The 16,720-nt window shown below is 38.9% G+C and overlaps 1 protein-coding gene across 5 annotated transcripts in view; it reads right to left on the bottom strand.

Annotated features, from left to right (window-relative positions):
• Positions 1-16,720, bottom strand: part of igf2bp3 (insulin-like growth factor 2 mRNA binding protein 3) — a 136,193-nt gene that overhangs the window by 33,879 nt on the left and 85,594 nt on the right. For all 5 annotated transcript variants that reach the window (XM_072575288.1, XM_072575287.1, XM_072575290.1 and 2 more), the window contains exons 6-10: positions 12,340-12,630; positions 6,368-6,502; positions 5,451-5,573; positions 5,223-5,358; positions 1,048-1,158 (exon numbers count right to left, since the gene is read on the bottom strand). In XM_072575288.1, coding sequence (XP_072431389.1) covers positions 1,048-1,158; positions 5,223-5,358; positions 5,451-5,573; positions 6,368-6,502; positions 12,340-12,630 — 796 coding nt within the window. The remainder of the gene's footprint in view (positions 1-1,047; positions 1,159-5,222; positions 5,359-5,450; positions 5,574-6,367; positions 6,503-12,339; positions 12,631-16,720) is intronic.

The raw sequence follows: 16,720 nt of genomic DNA on the forward strand, positions 1-16,720 counted from the left end.
AAAAATGACTGACCTGATAAAATGACAAATGGCGCAAAAAGATTAACATCTATCCATATTCCATAACAATGGTAAAACTGCAAGCTTTAATATTAAATGAACGCCTACATCTAAATGTACACAAGATTCATATTTAGATTAAAAAGGATAACAGAACTTTCACCTGTTTCTATATTTCTCCATTAATGATTCATTGGGAATACAGTATGTGTGTATAGCAAATGCACACTTTCACCTGTATTTTGACAAATCTCAAACATACTAAGCATCTTCATTGAACACTAAATAATTATTTCAATACCTTAAAAAAAAGTCATTCATGACTCACCTCAGGTCATTTAAGACCGGAATGTTTTCTTAGGTTCATGCATTTGTTTCAAATTCTATTTAGTATATGAGGCAAAAAAGGCCCCATAAATAAACTGCAAATTTATCTGCACTCGCTTGAATGCTAACTCTCAAAAAAGGAGATCAAATACACCAATTTAAAGCATTAGAGATATTTTAATTGCTTTAGGGCTTTGCAGATCAGGTGAATTAAGTCTTGATCAGGGCATTACTGTTTGAAATAAATAGTAGCAATTGTAATTAAGCCAAACAACAGTAGAATCAGGCTAATTGCCTAATGCGTCTATGCTAATTCTTACTAGTTATAAATATTTTCCCGCCCCAGATTCCCTTCATCACTATTCAAGGATGAGTGAATAGCATTTCAATGTAAAAGTATAGACTTCGATACATTAAACAGCCAATAGTTCTTTAAATTGATTAATACAAACAATACTGTATATATTGGTTGTATTGATCAATTTAAAAAGAACTACTTTAAAATTAAACAACAATTTAAACGTACCTTCCAGAAATGAAGATCTTACAGCAATGGTGTAATATATTACCACAAAAAGTAGAAGAGCAAGAGCCCAAATCACTGAACCATCCTAGGAAGCTGTAAAAACTTGAGCGACACCTGGAAGTTCAACACTTTATTCAAACATATTAAGCAATAGCCTATGAAAACAAATGCTTTGGGCATCTTTAAGCACTTACCCCAAATGGAGTATAAGCAGGGGGCACAGAAGGCTGTGGCAGAACAGGTGAAGATTGTGGAAACAAGCCTAAGGCTTTCAGGTTTAGACCAGGGATTAAATGTGCTTGAAGCTGCAAAATTAAAACATTTTTGCATAAATGCTTTAACCAAAAATTATTTGCTTTCCTTAAAAAATACCAAAGAATTTTTGTGTAAGAAAGAGAAGTCACACAATTAAATTTTTAATTGTCTTCGTTGAGGATAACTCTTATTCATAAAGCACCTTTCAAGTAGAAAATGCAAGAGCAGAACATTTTTTTTGAATTAAGGTCAATGGATGTCAATATCATCAAGTCTACCCAGAATCCTTCAGATCATGTACTGAGAATCCACCATATTCAGAATTATGCATTCAATGCAATGAACATCACTTTTGGATTTTATAACTATACATTAATATAGAATGTTTGCAATTGTGACACATTTCTCTTTGGATAGCTAGGGCATAAAGTACCCATTTCAGTACTTGCAAGGAAATGAAGCACATACTATAAATGGAATCTGAATAATTATTAGCATGAAAATCAGGCTCAACCAACAGTAACAACCATAAAAATGTATGTAATGTAATGATTTCCTCAACATACTGGAACGGTTACTGATCAAGATGTTTTGGTAGACCATTTAATTTCGTACAGTAATAGGCACCAAAAAAGTCTTAACTAGGTATATCAAGGTAGTATCAAGCTCAATGCCACTCTTCCTGTTTTACAGATCACAGCTGCTGTTGGCCAACGACACGCACGAGAATTCCTAGAGGGAGGACATTCCAACTGGAACTCTATCAACAAACACATCAAGTTAGACCCCCATCTACCACCCCCTGAGAAAAGGAACAGGGAATGACTTCACCACAGGAAATTACATCACCCCAAAGAAACCCAAACACAAATAGAAAGCAGGAATTTTCAGCATTGCTTCGCCTGAGGCCCACTGAAGATGTTACCTAGTAGGGTAGTGAAACGCCAGGAAATGAACCTTTCAGCTCAGCGAGCAAACCTACATCCACAACTGCACCCATGTTAACAATGACAGTGCACAGGTTTAACATCTAAAAACGCTGTCAGAACATGGAAGTTCTGAAATAAAACCATAATTACCTCTTCTTTGGAAAAAAAAAGTAACAGTAAGAGAAATAGAAGATGGAGCAAAACAATTTAGAAGCAGAAATGCAATTTTGGGGACCTATTATGGTAGGAAAGAACACTATTGTGCGCAATAGGGAATCAAAGGTTGCACACCACAGGAATATTCAGAAAAGGACAAATGAGGGGAAAAGGGGTGCAGCAACAATGTTGAAAATAACGTCTCACAAATTAAATAATGAAGGGTATAGTTAATGCGTTTAGTGGAGTAATATAGAATGCTCACTTCATCTATCTCCAAGTGTCAAATATAGACAATTAAATGTAGAAAAGCCATTTTGTTAATTTCATGGATACTTATTCACACAATGGTTACACAGCATGAACTAACAATTCATCCCTTAGTGTTGATGTTGGCTTGCCGAAGGAGCAATTCACTTAGCGCAACTCCCCTGCATTCTTCCCAGTGGTCTGCATATTCTTCCCATACATGTAATTATCTAATTCCTCATGAATACTTTATTAGATCCTGCTTCCACCACACTTGGAATGTATTTTTGATGTAAGCCATACACTGCCTGAAGACATTTTCCCCATCTCACTATTGTTTTATTTTGCCAATTACCTTAAAGACCGGTTTTCTCTGGTTCCCAATTGTTCTACCGAATGGGAACAATATTTCTGCCAACCACTTTGCCCAGATCACCATGATAATGAATACTTTTGTCAAATATCCTCTCATTTTCTCTTCTCCAAGGAAAACAGCCCCAATTTTACCAATCTTTCTTCATAGCTAAAGTTCATCATCTTTGGAACTATTTTCACAAATCCTGTCTGCACCCATCCCTAATAATCTTCAGACAGACATTGCTGGAAGCGAGCCACTCAGAACTGGATATAAAGCTTCAGTTCAGGCAAGAATGATGTATCATGTAGATTTAAACTATTTCCTCAATTTTAGATTCTATTCTTCTATTGATAAAAGACCAAGATGCTGTATGGTTTATTAACTTTCTACCACCTTGCATGACTTAGTCATATATACACCCAGATCCCTTAATGTACAATTCTAAAGGGAATCCACGTTATATTGTTAGTGTTCCTAGAAAAATAAGCACTTCAGACTTTGCATTAAATTTCATCAGTCACTTGCCTGCCCAATCCACCAAGCTGCATGTCTTTTTGAAGTTCTTTACTATCTTGTTCCAAGTTCACAAAACTTCCAAGATTTGCATGCTTGCAAACTTTGAAATTCTACCCTGCACACAAAGTATGTATATGTTTTCATCAATAATTATCCTATTCACTAAATCTTGACTCGAGTTCCGATGGAACTACTCAATTCTAGGCCTCAAATCCTAATCCAGACCCAAGCAAAATCACTGAATGATAAAGAGGTGGAAGTAACTTCCTTCATTAGAATCAGACCAAGATGGGACCATGGGTAGCTCAAACAAAGTGGAGGTCAAATGTGAGTCAATTGGGAACTTCAGAGTGTTTAGTGTCAAAGTACACAAATTTCTGAAGCCCTGCGACATTGGCAAAATAACATCTCAGCTGTTTCAGTGACCACCCTTCCAGCCATCATAATGTCAGGAATGGGACTGTTAAATTCACAAATTCCCAATAATGATGCAATCTATACCTGTTTACAGCAAGGGAAAGTTGAAGGTCAGGCTACGGTAGCTGATCCCTAGTTACTGGTTATTATCTGCCATTTATGCAACGTAAATGTCATTTGTCACTTGTTCAAGTCTGGATGTTGCCCAGGCTCTGCTGTAGTCTGGTACAGATACACTGTCATTGTTGCAGGATTTAACAATGGAGCAGAATAATAATTCTCAGTCACTTGCATGTCTTCTGACTGTATAACAGGTGGAAGGTTATTGTTGTCACAACCGAAGAAAATTGAGCTGGGAACACTGCTGTGCAGAAGTGTTGCAGTATGCCATGGGGCCATTATAATTGGCTTATCCTCACAGCCATCTCCTCGGTCAGGTAGGATTTCAGTTGTTGGCATGTTTTCACAACGCCCACAGGTTTATAAACACTCCCTGTGCCATGCTTTCTATCATACACCTACACTTGCCTCTCCACTATTAACCAGTTGGCATACACACCTGGATCAAAAAATGGCAATAAAGTCTGCAGCCAAAGTGGCTGTGCTGGAATGAAAACCAACACCAACGACTTGTTTTCAGAGATAGATGTCACTTGATGGTACTATTATTGACTTGTATCACTATTCAAAGGCACTTAAGTACAACAGCAACCGGTCAATGTAAATTTATTCTGTTGTTTTCTGGAGACAGCACACACCAGGACAATTTTCTTTGATAGCATTCAAGGTTATGTGCCAAGTGCTGAAAAGTGGGATTAATACAGATAGGCCAGTGCAGATTTAATGGGTCTCTGTGTTATATGACTAGGACTTTAACTTCACCTGAGCCAATTTGCAACAAAGTTCAATAGGGAAAGCCCATAGTTTGAAGCCCAATTGTTACTGCACAAGGAGGGCCTAGAAGGAGTATAAAATTTTTGGCTGTTTGCACTAGAAAACAATTGTATCGAGCTTGATGATTAAGAAACTAAAAGGTACTATGTTTAACCTAACTGCTTTGCATTTAATTGTTCTGTATTGTACAACAATAGGTGTAGCCACTTAACTGTATTGACTATTACACATTTTATGCATAGAACATTTTTCCACCAAAATAAATATAAGCAGATGTCAATCGTAGCCACACTTAGGTACAAGGACAAAAGGTGTGTTTTTTAGTCAAAGATTTTTTAAAGTTTAATTTTTGAAAGTATGGAATAAGAACAAGATTTTCGAAATTCAACTCATAGATTGCTGAATTATGCACAATTGGCTAATCCTCACACCACATAAAAACTTAGCATAAACCTAGGAAAAAGGCAGATTTTGGAACAAAGGACAGTTATAGAAATTACCCAAAAGAGAATAATTATCAAAATGTCCAAAATGATAACAACTAATCTGGAATAAGAGCATTACATTTATACTAAACAATTGCTGGATTACTTACATTCATAGCAGCCATATCATTATCATAAGATTCTCTAATTTTCTTCATAATTTCTTCTTCAGCTTTGGAAGATGCTTCAATACTGCTTTTTATTGTAATGGTTCTTTCTGGATTATAAAGAGTCAAGTCTTGCAACCTGCAGAACCAACACAAGCATTTTATATTTTGTTGAAGGATCATCATCAAGGCAACGCATAGAAAACTGAAATCCAGAGTTCCAAAACTTACGGAGAAATTGTGATTTTAGTGTCAGTATCTTGTTCAATTTTTTTCAGGTTTCTTCCTTCTTTCCCAATGAGTCGTCCAACAAAGTTGTTATGTGCTAGAATTTTTAAAGGTATTTCTTCTGTGCTGCAATTAGGTAAATAAGAGATTTAGTCCCAGCTTTCAACTTTTACAAATGACAATTTGCTTAACTGGCATAATTATGATCCAAAAGTATCCAGCATTCATTCTTAATCTTCAGGGCAATGCCACATGATAGCTACTGACACACAAATTATTAGTGCTGTCTTTGGGGCTCATTGGGTCTGTACAACAATGTAAAGAATGCTGCATTTACCCAGAAGGTCCCTGGCTGCCAGGAGACTTAGCGGTCTCAGCTACATATATTTGCCATAATTGGCTTCACAGTACAGGGTTACCATAAAGACTCTGGAGAAGAAGTTTTGGGTGAAGAGAAAGGTAACTGATAATTTATTTATGGCTTTCATACAGAAGGCCAAATCCAAGGATCTCGGATAGAAATGATTTAAACAACAAAAACCGAACCGCAAATAACTTGCAAGTTGCATAGATTCTGGAAATATTTGTACTTAGAAAAGTGGAAGTGCACAGTTTAGATTTAGAGTGGGGTTGAATTTGGCTGGGGGGGGGGGGGGGGGTGGGGGGTGGGGGCGGCATCATTCTGATATGCAGACAACACTCAATTTAGGGAAGAGCTGTAAATTTTTATTAGCCAACTGTGACAGTCACCAAATGGACTGCAGAATGCTGCAGTTCCCAATGTGCCCATTGCTTCAAAAGATACCACTTTTGAAACAAAGGCAGGATGCCCTGGCAATGTTAAAAACCCCTGTCCATTTAGCAGGTACAAATGAAAATTGCTCAAAATGTTAAATAAAAATGGTATTTGATGTACGTACAACTTTGTATCCTGAGCTTCTTTCTGCATGATTTCCATAATCATCTTGCAAGCAGCTGAACACCCCTCTGGTGTTGAATGAATACTTATTGGTTTCTCAGCAGCACCTGCATTATCTTTGCGATGAATATCAATCCTAAACACAAAAGGCGCCACGTCTATGTTATTTAAGAATAAGTAGTATCTAGTAACTGTTTATAAAAGGGAGGTGAATATTAGGTATGAGCAACAAAGTGAATATTCAATCCTAAGTAGCAAAATACATTTCTAGAGGGTCATAGAGATGTACAGCATGGAAACAGACCCTTTGGTCCAACCCGTCCATGCACACCAGATATCCCAACCCAACCTAGTCCCACCTGCCAGCACCCGGCCTATATCCCTCCAAACCCTTCCTATTCGTGGACATAAACTCTATTTAAAAAAAGCCAAGAAATAACATCTTCCCCCTTTTGAAGGATCTATGCCGATTCCCCAGCCTGGATAATGGCCTTCATTACTGGGTACTGTAGAATAGGTGGTTTGGAGAACAAGGCTTGAAATTTCTCCAACACAATGGGGTTGAGCTCAACCTGAAAATGGCGAAATCCACAGCTTTAAAAAAGGACAGCAGAATATTCTGCATCACTTAACCAGAAGGAAAATTAAAATAAGCATCTAAATCAAGACAAGTGGTAGATAATTTATTGACCAACTATTGGAAAAGTCCTTCTGTTTTGCTCCAGTGACTGGAGAACCAAGTGCATCACACTAAAATTATCTCCGTTCTGTTTTTAGACAACTAAGCAGGAAGTAAAAAGTACTCATTACTCTTTGCTCTGCTTTGTTTGAGTAAATTGCACATTTCATGGGAATTGCCTGTGCAAATGATTCCAATGGGTAATTCCCCTTCTGAAGGAAGCAGCTTAGTGTCAGAGAATTTGGAAAATTCTAAGTTAATAACTATCGAGTAAAAGCATTAGACAATTGAAAACCTAGTTTTCTTGCCTTGTTGACTGGGACCTCCCAAGATTCCTAAAAAGAACATGCCCAACATACCAGACAACTTCCACTACATTATTCCACTCCTCTTCCCCACTGCCAGACCCAGAATCTGAAACCCCACGGTCAAAAGCTATAACAATAGTACACTGACAGGGTATGGTACAATTTTCTCTGTTCTGCACAATGGTTGACAAAGTGTTGATTTCAGCTGCGCTTCATATTTCCAAAACAGGTGTTGGGATCAAATTTGCCAGTTTAAAAAAAAAAGTTACAAATCAGTACTAAGATAAAGAAATGAGGAGAGTGCCAATCCACCTATTATCGACTGGATATTCTGAAGAGGGGCAAAGACAGACATCTGCTAAATAGACAAAGCAAAACATCTGAAAGAGTCTGCCACAGAAAATCAACCAGGTGAAATGAGTACTGCAGATGCTGCAAAAGCACAGCAGGTCAGGCAGCATCCAAGGAGCAAGAAAACGATGAAGGGCTTTTGCCCAAAGAGTCGATTCCCCTGCTCCTTGAATGCTGCCCGACTTGCTGCGCTTTTCCAGCACCACACTTGACAGAAAATCAACCCTCAAGGAGACATTGTCTAATTTAATCATTAAGGAATGCTTGACAAATACAATATAGTGCGCTTTTAGTTAGAACAATTGTTTTCTTTGTTAGCAGTTTGACCTATATCGTAAATCAGGCCAGAGCAGAAAATCTATACTGGCATTCCAGTGCAGTACTGAAGGAACGCCATTTTATTTGGTGTGCTATCTTTCAAGCAAACTTTAAAATCACGATTGCTTGTGCAGGTTGTGAAGGGTTTTCTTCCATTATGTGAAGTATGCTTGCAAACAAAAGAAATTAACTGAGCATTAACAATTCAAAATTTAAGTAAACTAATTTAAATATGTTGCATTAACAACATTTTGTTGTCCATAAATAACTAAAGAATGAGCAATTATATCTTTTGTTAATTCAAGGACTTTGCATGGGAGGCAGGAAGAGGAGAAGAGGCATTTATTCCAATCCAGACAAAAAAAAATGTCTTGTGTAGATTCTGACATGGTCATATAATAAGCCTTTTTCAATCTTATTGCAGATCTATGTTACAGATTAAAAACAAACACTCAAATATCAAGATCGAACTTAGGTGGGAATTGAAAGATTGCTTTTGTAATACAACTTTGTTTTCTTAAATATCTCTTCACAAAAGGTGAATAGGTGACCCTAAAGTTTGGTTTTGACTTCAGACTCATGACCACTGTCACCTACAAGAATAAGGGAAGCGGAACATGGGAGCACCATCACCAGAAAGTTCCCCTGAAAACAAATCATCCTGTCTTGGAACTATATTGCTGTTCCACCAATGTCACAGAATCAAAATCCTGAACTCTCATCCTAATGAGTGACTACCAAATGGGTGGCAAGTGTTCAAGACAGCAGCTCACCATTGCCACCTTGAGGACAACTAGAGACGAGCAATACATGCTGGCCCAGTCAGTGATGCTCCCATCTCTTAAGCAAATAAAAATCCTGCATATGGTCAGCTGTTGAAATTTTGTTCATGCTTATATCAGTGTTTTTATGCAATTAGAAAGGTGATAATTTTTAAAGGTTTCAAGAAATTTTTAAGTTGGAGGCAAAATAAAGAGAGACTGTTAGCTACTCAAGTCTGCCGGTTATATTATTGCTGGGTGTGAAAGGGAGGTTTAGGTTGTTTTATGGGATGAATGTGAAAGGCATTTCTGATTGGAGATCATTATAGCAGCCCATGCATCATTAACAGTGCAAGTTGTTGCAGAAATAGTGTTGAGTATGACAGGTTGTACAGTTGTGCTTCTTACAGAGATAAAGTTCCCATAATCCTTCCAGACCCCAGGGCTGCTCTCTCAATAGAACGAGAACACTGGGGGTGATTTAACTCAAGTTTCACCATTTCTCAGGTGATGGGTGAGGCTCTGGAGAAGAGTCCTTTGTGGTAACATGATTTTATCTGGGAACTGAATCTAAATCAATGGGCATGAATCTGCAGTTCAAACCAAGCTAACTGACCACCTTAGAATTCAGTTTTCGAAAATAGCAAATACGGTGGCACAGTGGTTAGCACTGCTGCCTCACAGCACCTGGGTCCCAGGTTCGATTCCAACCTCGGGCGACAGTGTGTGGAGTTTATACTTTCGCCCAGTGTCTGCGTGGGTTTCCTCCCACAATCCAAAGATGTGCAGGTCAGGTGAATTGGCCATGCTAAATTGCCTATAGTGTTAGGCGCATTAGTCAGAGGGAAATGGGTCAGTGTGGACTGGTTGGGCCGAAGGGCTTGTTTCCACACTAGGGAATCTAATTTAATCGAATCTCATTTACAGTCAAAGTCATAAGAGATGTACAGTACGGAAACAGACCCTTCTTTCCAACTTGTCCATGCCGATCAGATATTCCAACCCAAGTCTAGTCCCACCTGCCAGCACCCAGCCCATATCTCTCAAAACCCTTCCTATTCATATACTTATCCAGATATCTTTGGGCCAACTCATCCATGCTGACCAAATATCCTATCCTAAACCACTCCCATTTGCCAGCATTTAGCCTCTATCCCTCCACACCCTTCCTACTCATATACCCATCCAGTTGCCTTTTAAAATGTTGTAATTCTACCAGCCTCCCCACCAACTCCTCTGGCAGCTCATTCCATATGCACCCCACCCTCTGCATGAAAACATTGCCCCTTAGCTCTCAAAAGTTTTTCCCCTCACCCTAAACCTATGCCCTCTAGTTCTGGACTCCCCCACACCAGGGAAATACGTTGTCTATTTACCCTATCCATGCCCCTCATGATTTTGCAAACTTCAATAAGGTCACCCCTCAGTCTCCGATGCTCCAGGGAAAACAGTCCCAAGCCTGTTCAGCCTCTTCCTATAGCCGAAATCCTCCAATCCTGGCAACATCCTTCTAAATCTTTTCTGAACCCTTTCTAGGTTCACAACATCTTTCTGATAGGAGGGAGACCAGAATTTCATACAACATTCCAAAAGTGGCCTGGCCAATGTCCTTCAGCTGCAGCATGACCTCCCAACTCCTGTACTCAATACTCTGATCAATAAAAGGAAGGCATATCAAATGCCTTCTTTACTACCCGATCTACGGTTCACTTCCAAGTAGCTACGAGCTTGTACTTCAAAGTTTCTTTGTTCAGCAACATGCCGCAGGACTTGACCATAAAAAAGTGTACAAGTCCTGCCCTGGTTTGCCTTTCCAAAATGCAATACCTTACATTTATGTAAATTAATCTCCACCTGCCACTCCTCAGCCCATTGGCCCATCTGATCAAGATCCCGTCATACTCTGAGGTAACCTTTTTCACTATCCACTACACCTCCAATTTTGGTGTCATCTGCAAACTTATTACTATACCACCTACGTTCACATCCAAATCATTTATATAAATGATGAAAAGCAGTGGACCCAGCACCGATCCTTGTGGTACACCACTGGTCACAGGCCTCCAATCTCAAAAGCAACTCTCAGGTCTTCTACCTTTGAGCCAGTTCTGTATCCAAATAGTTAGTGCTCTTTGTATTCCACAAGATCCAACCTTGCTAACCAGTCTTCCACAAGGAAATTTGTTGAACGCCTTACTAAAGTCCATTTAGATCACGTCTACCACTCTGCCCTCACCAATCCTATTTGACACTTCTTCAAAAAAACTCAATCAAGTTCGTGAGACATGATTTCCCACATACAAAGCCACGTTGACTATTCCTAAACTTTCCTGAAGGGTTTTTGCCCGAAACACGGACTTTTCCTGCTCTTCGGATGCTGCCTGACCTGCTGTGCTTTTCCAGCACCACTCTAATCTATCCCTAATCAGTCCTTGCCATTCCAAATACATGTAAATCCTATCTCTCAGGATTCCCTCGAGCAACTTGTCCACTGCTGATGTCAGGCTCATCAATCTACAATTCTCTGCCTTTTCCTTACCACCAGTTTTTTTTTTAAAATGGCACCACATTAACCAACCTCCAGGCTTCTGCACTTCACCGGTGACTATTGATGATACAATGTGGTGCAACTGGATATGATTGGATTCAAAAGACCAAACTCGTAGGAGAGTAAAACCCAGATGAGAGGAATCACCTAGTTTGGGGTAGAGGGAATACCTCCAAAAAAAACTTCATTGTAGAAGTCAGTTCGAAGATTGCTAGTTGACAGAAAAAAAAACTGGAATAAATAGTTGGGAGCTAATCATTTTGGATCGATTCTGGGAAAATTGAACAAGTCCATAAAGGACTATTTAAAGTTTACCTAAAAACCAGACTTTTTTCCAGTTGGAGCAAGAATAAGGAGGGGTTTTCCATTTGGTAGCTTAAGGTGGAACCTGCCTATAGAACCTGTTCAGTTAATAGAGCTTTTGATGAACTGTTATGGTTAATGTTTAAAATATGAAATCGTCACCCTTTGTTATTAGCTGAAAGTTTGAATTAAAAAGACTTTGTTTCCACCACACTTAGAGTATTCTGTTCAATTCTGGTCTCCACATTACAGGAAGTATATGGAGTTGGGGGAGGGTGCAGAAGAGGTTTACCAGGATGCTGCCTGGATTAAAGGATATGAGCTATAAGGATAGGCTAGAAAAACCTTGGGTTGTTTTCTCTGGAGCACTGGAGGCTGAGGGGAGACCAGATAGAAGTCTATAAAATTATGAGATGCATAGATACGATTGACAGTCAGTCAGAGTCTTTACCCCTCCACTAGAGCTGAAATGTCTAAAACTTAGGGGTACACATTTAAAAGATGGGGGGGTGGGGGAAAGAGAAAGAGTTCAAAAAGAAAAAAAAGTGAGGTGACAACTCCCCCCCCCCCCCCAACATTGAATTTAACAGCTGCTTTGATAATTTGCCCGCTTACCCAAGCCAGCTCAGAATAAAGCATACAATCTTAATAATGAAAACAACCGATTATGCTCTTCGCATTAACATTTCCAAATGTTATACCTACTTTGACTGTGTTTGTTTTGTGATATTCCGGATTGTTGCTCCCTCTTTCCCAATGATAGCACCTACAAACTGAGTAGGAACCATGATTCGCAAAGGAACATCAGATTGTTGCTGTTTTGGTCTAACTGTACCATTAGGAGACCCTTGCCGAGGTAGACCTCGTTGACCAAAACCACGCCGTGTTTGTGAAGTAGGTTGCTGTGAACTCTGTTGACCAGCCATCTCATCAGGGATGTAGGTTACTTTTAGTGAACAATTCTCCAACATGTAACCATTAAGTTTTTCAATTGCCCTATTAAAAGAAAACAACATTATTTATACTCATCACTAGATGTACATGCACTTTGCTTTCCATTAGTAAACAAGGGTTTATTAAGATTAAGAAAATTGCAATATAATCCAAAAAACAACCTCCAACTCAAAACACTTATGCTGGAAATCAGAAAACACTGAACAAGATCATTAATATTTGGAAAAATTCAGATCAGTGACCATTTATCAAAACTAAAGCTTGCCAATATCACAATGTAATTTTTGATATTGTAACATGGTCACAGGAGTTGATCATTTCACCTCAAAAGCCCTTCAACGAAGTTATGGCTGATCTGCAACATAACACTAAATACACACTTTTACCCCATTTCCCCAACCTAAAATTCAAAAATGATATATTTCTTTACATTACAAACATCTAAAAGTCTGCAAATGGTAATACATTTGGTGCATAAAAGACTAATTTCACTCCTGAACTTAAAGCCACATGTTTCCACGGTTTATACCCATTATTCCAACACTCCCTTAAAAAGAGGATATAAGCTTCTCCAAATCTACTTAAAATGCTCCCCTCATACCTTGAGAGATTCCATGGTCTCACCCCAACTTTCTGAATTCCAAGTAATACAACTCTAGTTTCTTTAACCTCTCTTCATAGCTTAAGCCATAAGAGTCTATGCACAATTAAATTTAGGCAGTTCGCCCTCACCCCGAAGCCAATACATCTTTCCTATGTTTTGTACCAAGAGTGGGGATACCCTACTGGATCAAAATTCTTGTAGAAGGTGACCTGCAGCTTTGGCAATTATTTCAGTCTGCCACTTTTAACGTTGTTCCAGCCATCTTGGTGTTTCCACACACACTTTACCTTCAGGTCCACCTCTTATTATTAACAATGGTGAGCTTTCCAATTTTTTTGGGATGCCTATCCTACATCCTGAGCATCTCGAGACATCACTTGGTCTTACTTTGGTGTGCATGTCTGTGTATGTAGGTACATATTATACATGGGACCAAAAGCTTTGTAGGAAGAGAGAGTTTATGCATATATTGTGCCTTTTTTAATTGAGAAATGTTTATGAAGACTGTCTATTTCTGCTGAATTCCCAGTGGCAGTGTCCTGACCAAAATCAGCCTACCTGCCTGATCGGAGATTAGCTAACTGATTAACAGATTCAGCTACAACTTCATTCCAACCACTCTCCACCTATTTCTCAAATCTATTGGTGCTGTTCCAAAGTTTAGTTTATGTCCTAGCCCTGATAAATTTAGACCAAAATGTTTTGAATCAGTCTCTTTTAGTATTGATTATGTTCTGTTCTACCAATGGAGAGAGAGAATACAGTATCCCTTCACTTATACAGAAAGCGCAGAGTCAAACCTGTCCGATTTTGAATCGGAATCACAAAAGTAAAACAAACTATCCTGGTCTTTATCCCCATCCCACTCTCTCCAATCCAATAAAGTTCCCAAACCATTTTTTCCCAACCCAATTGGTAAGTAGAACTTACCATCATGAACTATTTACCTAGAGCAGATTTGTTAGAAACCAGAAAAAACAAACGCGTTTGTTGAAGTCTCGTAATTCAATGTTGCTCACCGTTAAGGGAAAAAAATTCCTGCACTGCAAAACAATCAAGTTTCTTTCCAAGCTGGTTTTTAAATATTTTCTAGACAACTTGTTCAAGGCATTATTACACACTCTGGAGCAGGTGGTACTTTAAACTCGGGCCCTTGGCTCAGAAGTAGGGACACCATCACTGAGTCAATAAGAACACCTCCAACCTGACTTTTTAATTAAGCCATTCCTCAGCATGCGCCGTCTCGATATGCTCAGAATTTTGTTTTTGTTAGTTAACTGTCTGTTTATATTTTATACACACAGGACGCACAATAAATAGAATTGTTAAAAGTTTTTTTTTCACTTGGAAGTTTAAGGAGAACGTAGGGAACATCTTCATTTCCTGATGGACTTTCAATTAGTACAGCAAACAGTTAGGGGAGTTTTGGAAAGGATAATCCACGAACACCGGTTGTTCTGGTATAAAGCATGTTTTGTCAGAGCAAATGCAATTGATGAATTGTGTATGTTGTTTCGATAACGTCAACTTTCTGAACAGGTACAACAATTTCCTATACTGATCTTCCACATTGAGAGTTTCTGTAGCAGTTTTCCATCGTGTGATTTTCTATAGAGTGAGGTCACAAAGGAACGCAACTGCCACATTTTAGCGGAATGACCTTTATGCAAATTTAATATCCAGTGTGTGCCTTGTAAGAGACAGATTAACTAGGCATACACAAGCTCATTATTCTAGACAAAATTGCTAACATTACTATCAATGTAACTACACCAAATGGCCTGCAACAGTCTAGTGGCACTTACTATCAGCTTGACAAAGACAGTTAAGCAATAAACATCAGCAAGGCTCACATCAAAAAAAAACTAAAGACTGCTTCCTTCTAAGCCTGACCCAGAAACATGCAAGCAGCAAATTGCAGACTGACTTCACTTGAAGGAATACCTTGGATACATCGTCACAAAATGTGAGGCAGACATTGCAACTTTTAAGAAATGTCTTTAAACCGGTGATCCTTAGCAACACAATATCAAATCCAAGTTGTAAGCTGTAATACTTTTGTAGTATCAGGTGTATGTATGAATTTGTCACAATGATGCTAGTTGGAACAGAAGAATCAGTCATCTGGCAGAAGTGCTTTTAGGTGAAGGGGGTAAAAGAGATCTTAAAATGAGGAAGGAAAACTCTAGAAGAGATGTTAAAGTACAACGCAAGTTCATTTTCACTTCGATGTTAGTGTCTGAAAAGTAATGCCACATTATAGTTGGATTAAGAAATCATTTTCTTCTATTCTTAACTAGCAAAACAAAGACCTTGCCTCTTTTTAGAACATTTCCATGCTACAAGTGACTTTGTGGTATGTTGAACTTTGTTAAAGTGGACTTCCACTGCAGTAAAACATGTGCAGTCAGAAAACAAGTACAGGTCACTCTGCTATAACAAGCATTTCACTAACACAAATTTGCTGTAAGGCGATTCGCAAATTTGGGATACTGTTTCTAAAGCACAAAGTTTCAAAACGTGTGCTGACTGTAACGTGATTACATCACCAACACTTTAAGCACTGTTACTAAAGCAGTGATTTTTCTATAATGCGGGGTTGCATAGGAACGCAACCATCATGTTAAAGAACTACCGGCAGCAGAATATGGGAGCACGTGTGTACACACTAACCAATTAAATACCCCACCACCTGATCTTTACCACTGCTCAAATTTTGTTGAGACAGCATATGCTTGCAGTAGCTCTGGTGTTGTAGTTTATTGGTCTTCTAGAGGAGATTTTGTTTCTTTACTGGTCTGTTACTGCCATAATTTGCCCTGCTTTATCATTCCTTTTATTGTTTCCACCATGTCACAGACTCTTATTTTCTTCGTAGTACCTGTTTAAAGAACTGCTGCATTTCTAACTTCTTTCAATGTTGATAAAATGTCACAAACCTGAAAAAAAAATGGTTCCCCTGCTACAACGGTCACCTGACCAGAGTTTTCACATAATAATATTCTGACTAGTTCAGATTTCCAGTATCTGAAAGTATTTTACTTTTGCATTGCACAACCCAAAATGCCAACAAAATTTGGAGTACTGCTGAAAATCTCCCATATGGCCTTGCTGTGGCTACAGCTGAGTTGCCTGGTTTGAAGTTAAACAACTTCAGGGGGCAGCATGGGGTCTCAGTGGTTAGCACTTTTGCTTCATAGCGCCAGGGACCTGGGCTCAATTCCAGCCTCAGGCGACTGTGCGTGGAGTTTGCACATTCTCCCTGTGTCTGTATGGGTTTTCTCCAGGTGCTCCAGTTTCCTCCCACAGTCCAAGGATGTGCAGGTTAGCTGGGATAGCTGTATTAAATTGCCCATAGGGATGTGTAAGTTAGGTGCATTAGTCAGTGTTAATGATAGGATAGGGGAATGGGTCTGGGTGGGTTACTCTTTGGAGGGTCGGTATGGACTTGTTGGGCTGAAGGGCCTGTTTGCACACTGTAGGGATTCTAAGTCTGAAAAGTATATAGCACTGAACCATTCCCCAGTG

This window comes from Chiloscyllium punctatum, chromosome 8 (assembly GCF_047496795.1).
Source record: "Chiloscyllium punctatum isolate Juve2018m chromosome 8, sChiPun1.3, whole genome shotgun sequence".
NCBI lineage: Eukaryota > Metazoa > Chordata > Chondrichthyes > Orectolobiformes > Hemiscylliidae > Chiloscyllium > Chiloscyllium punctatum.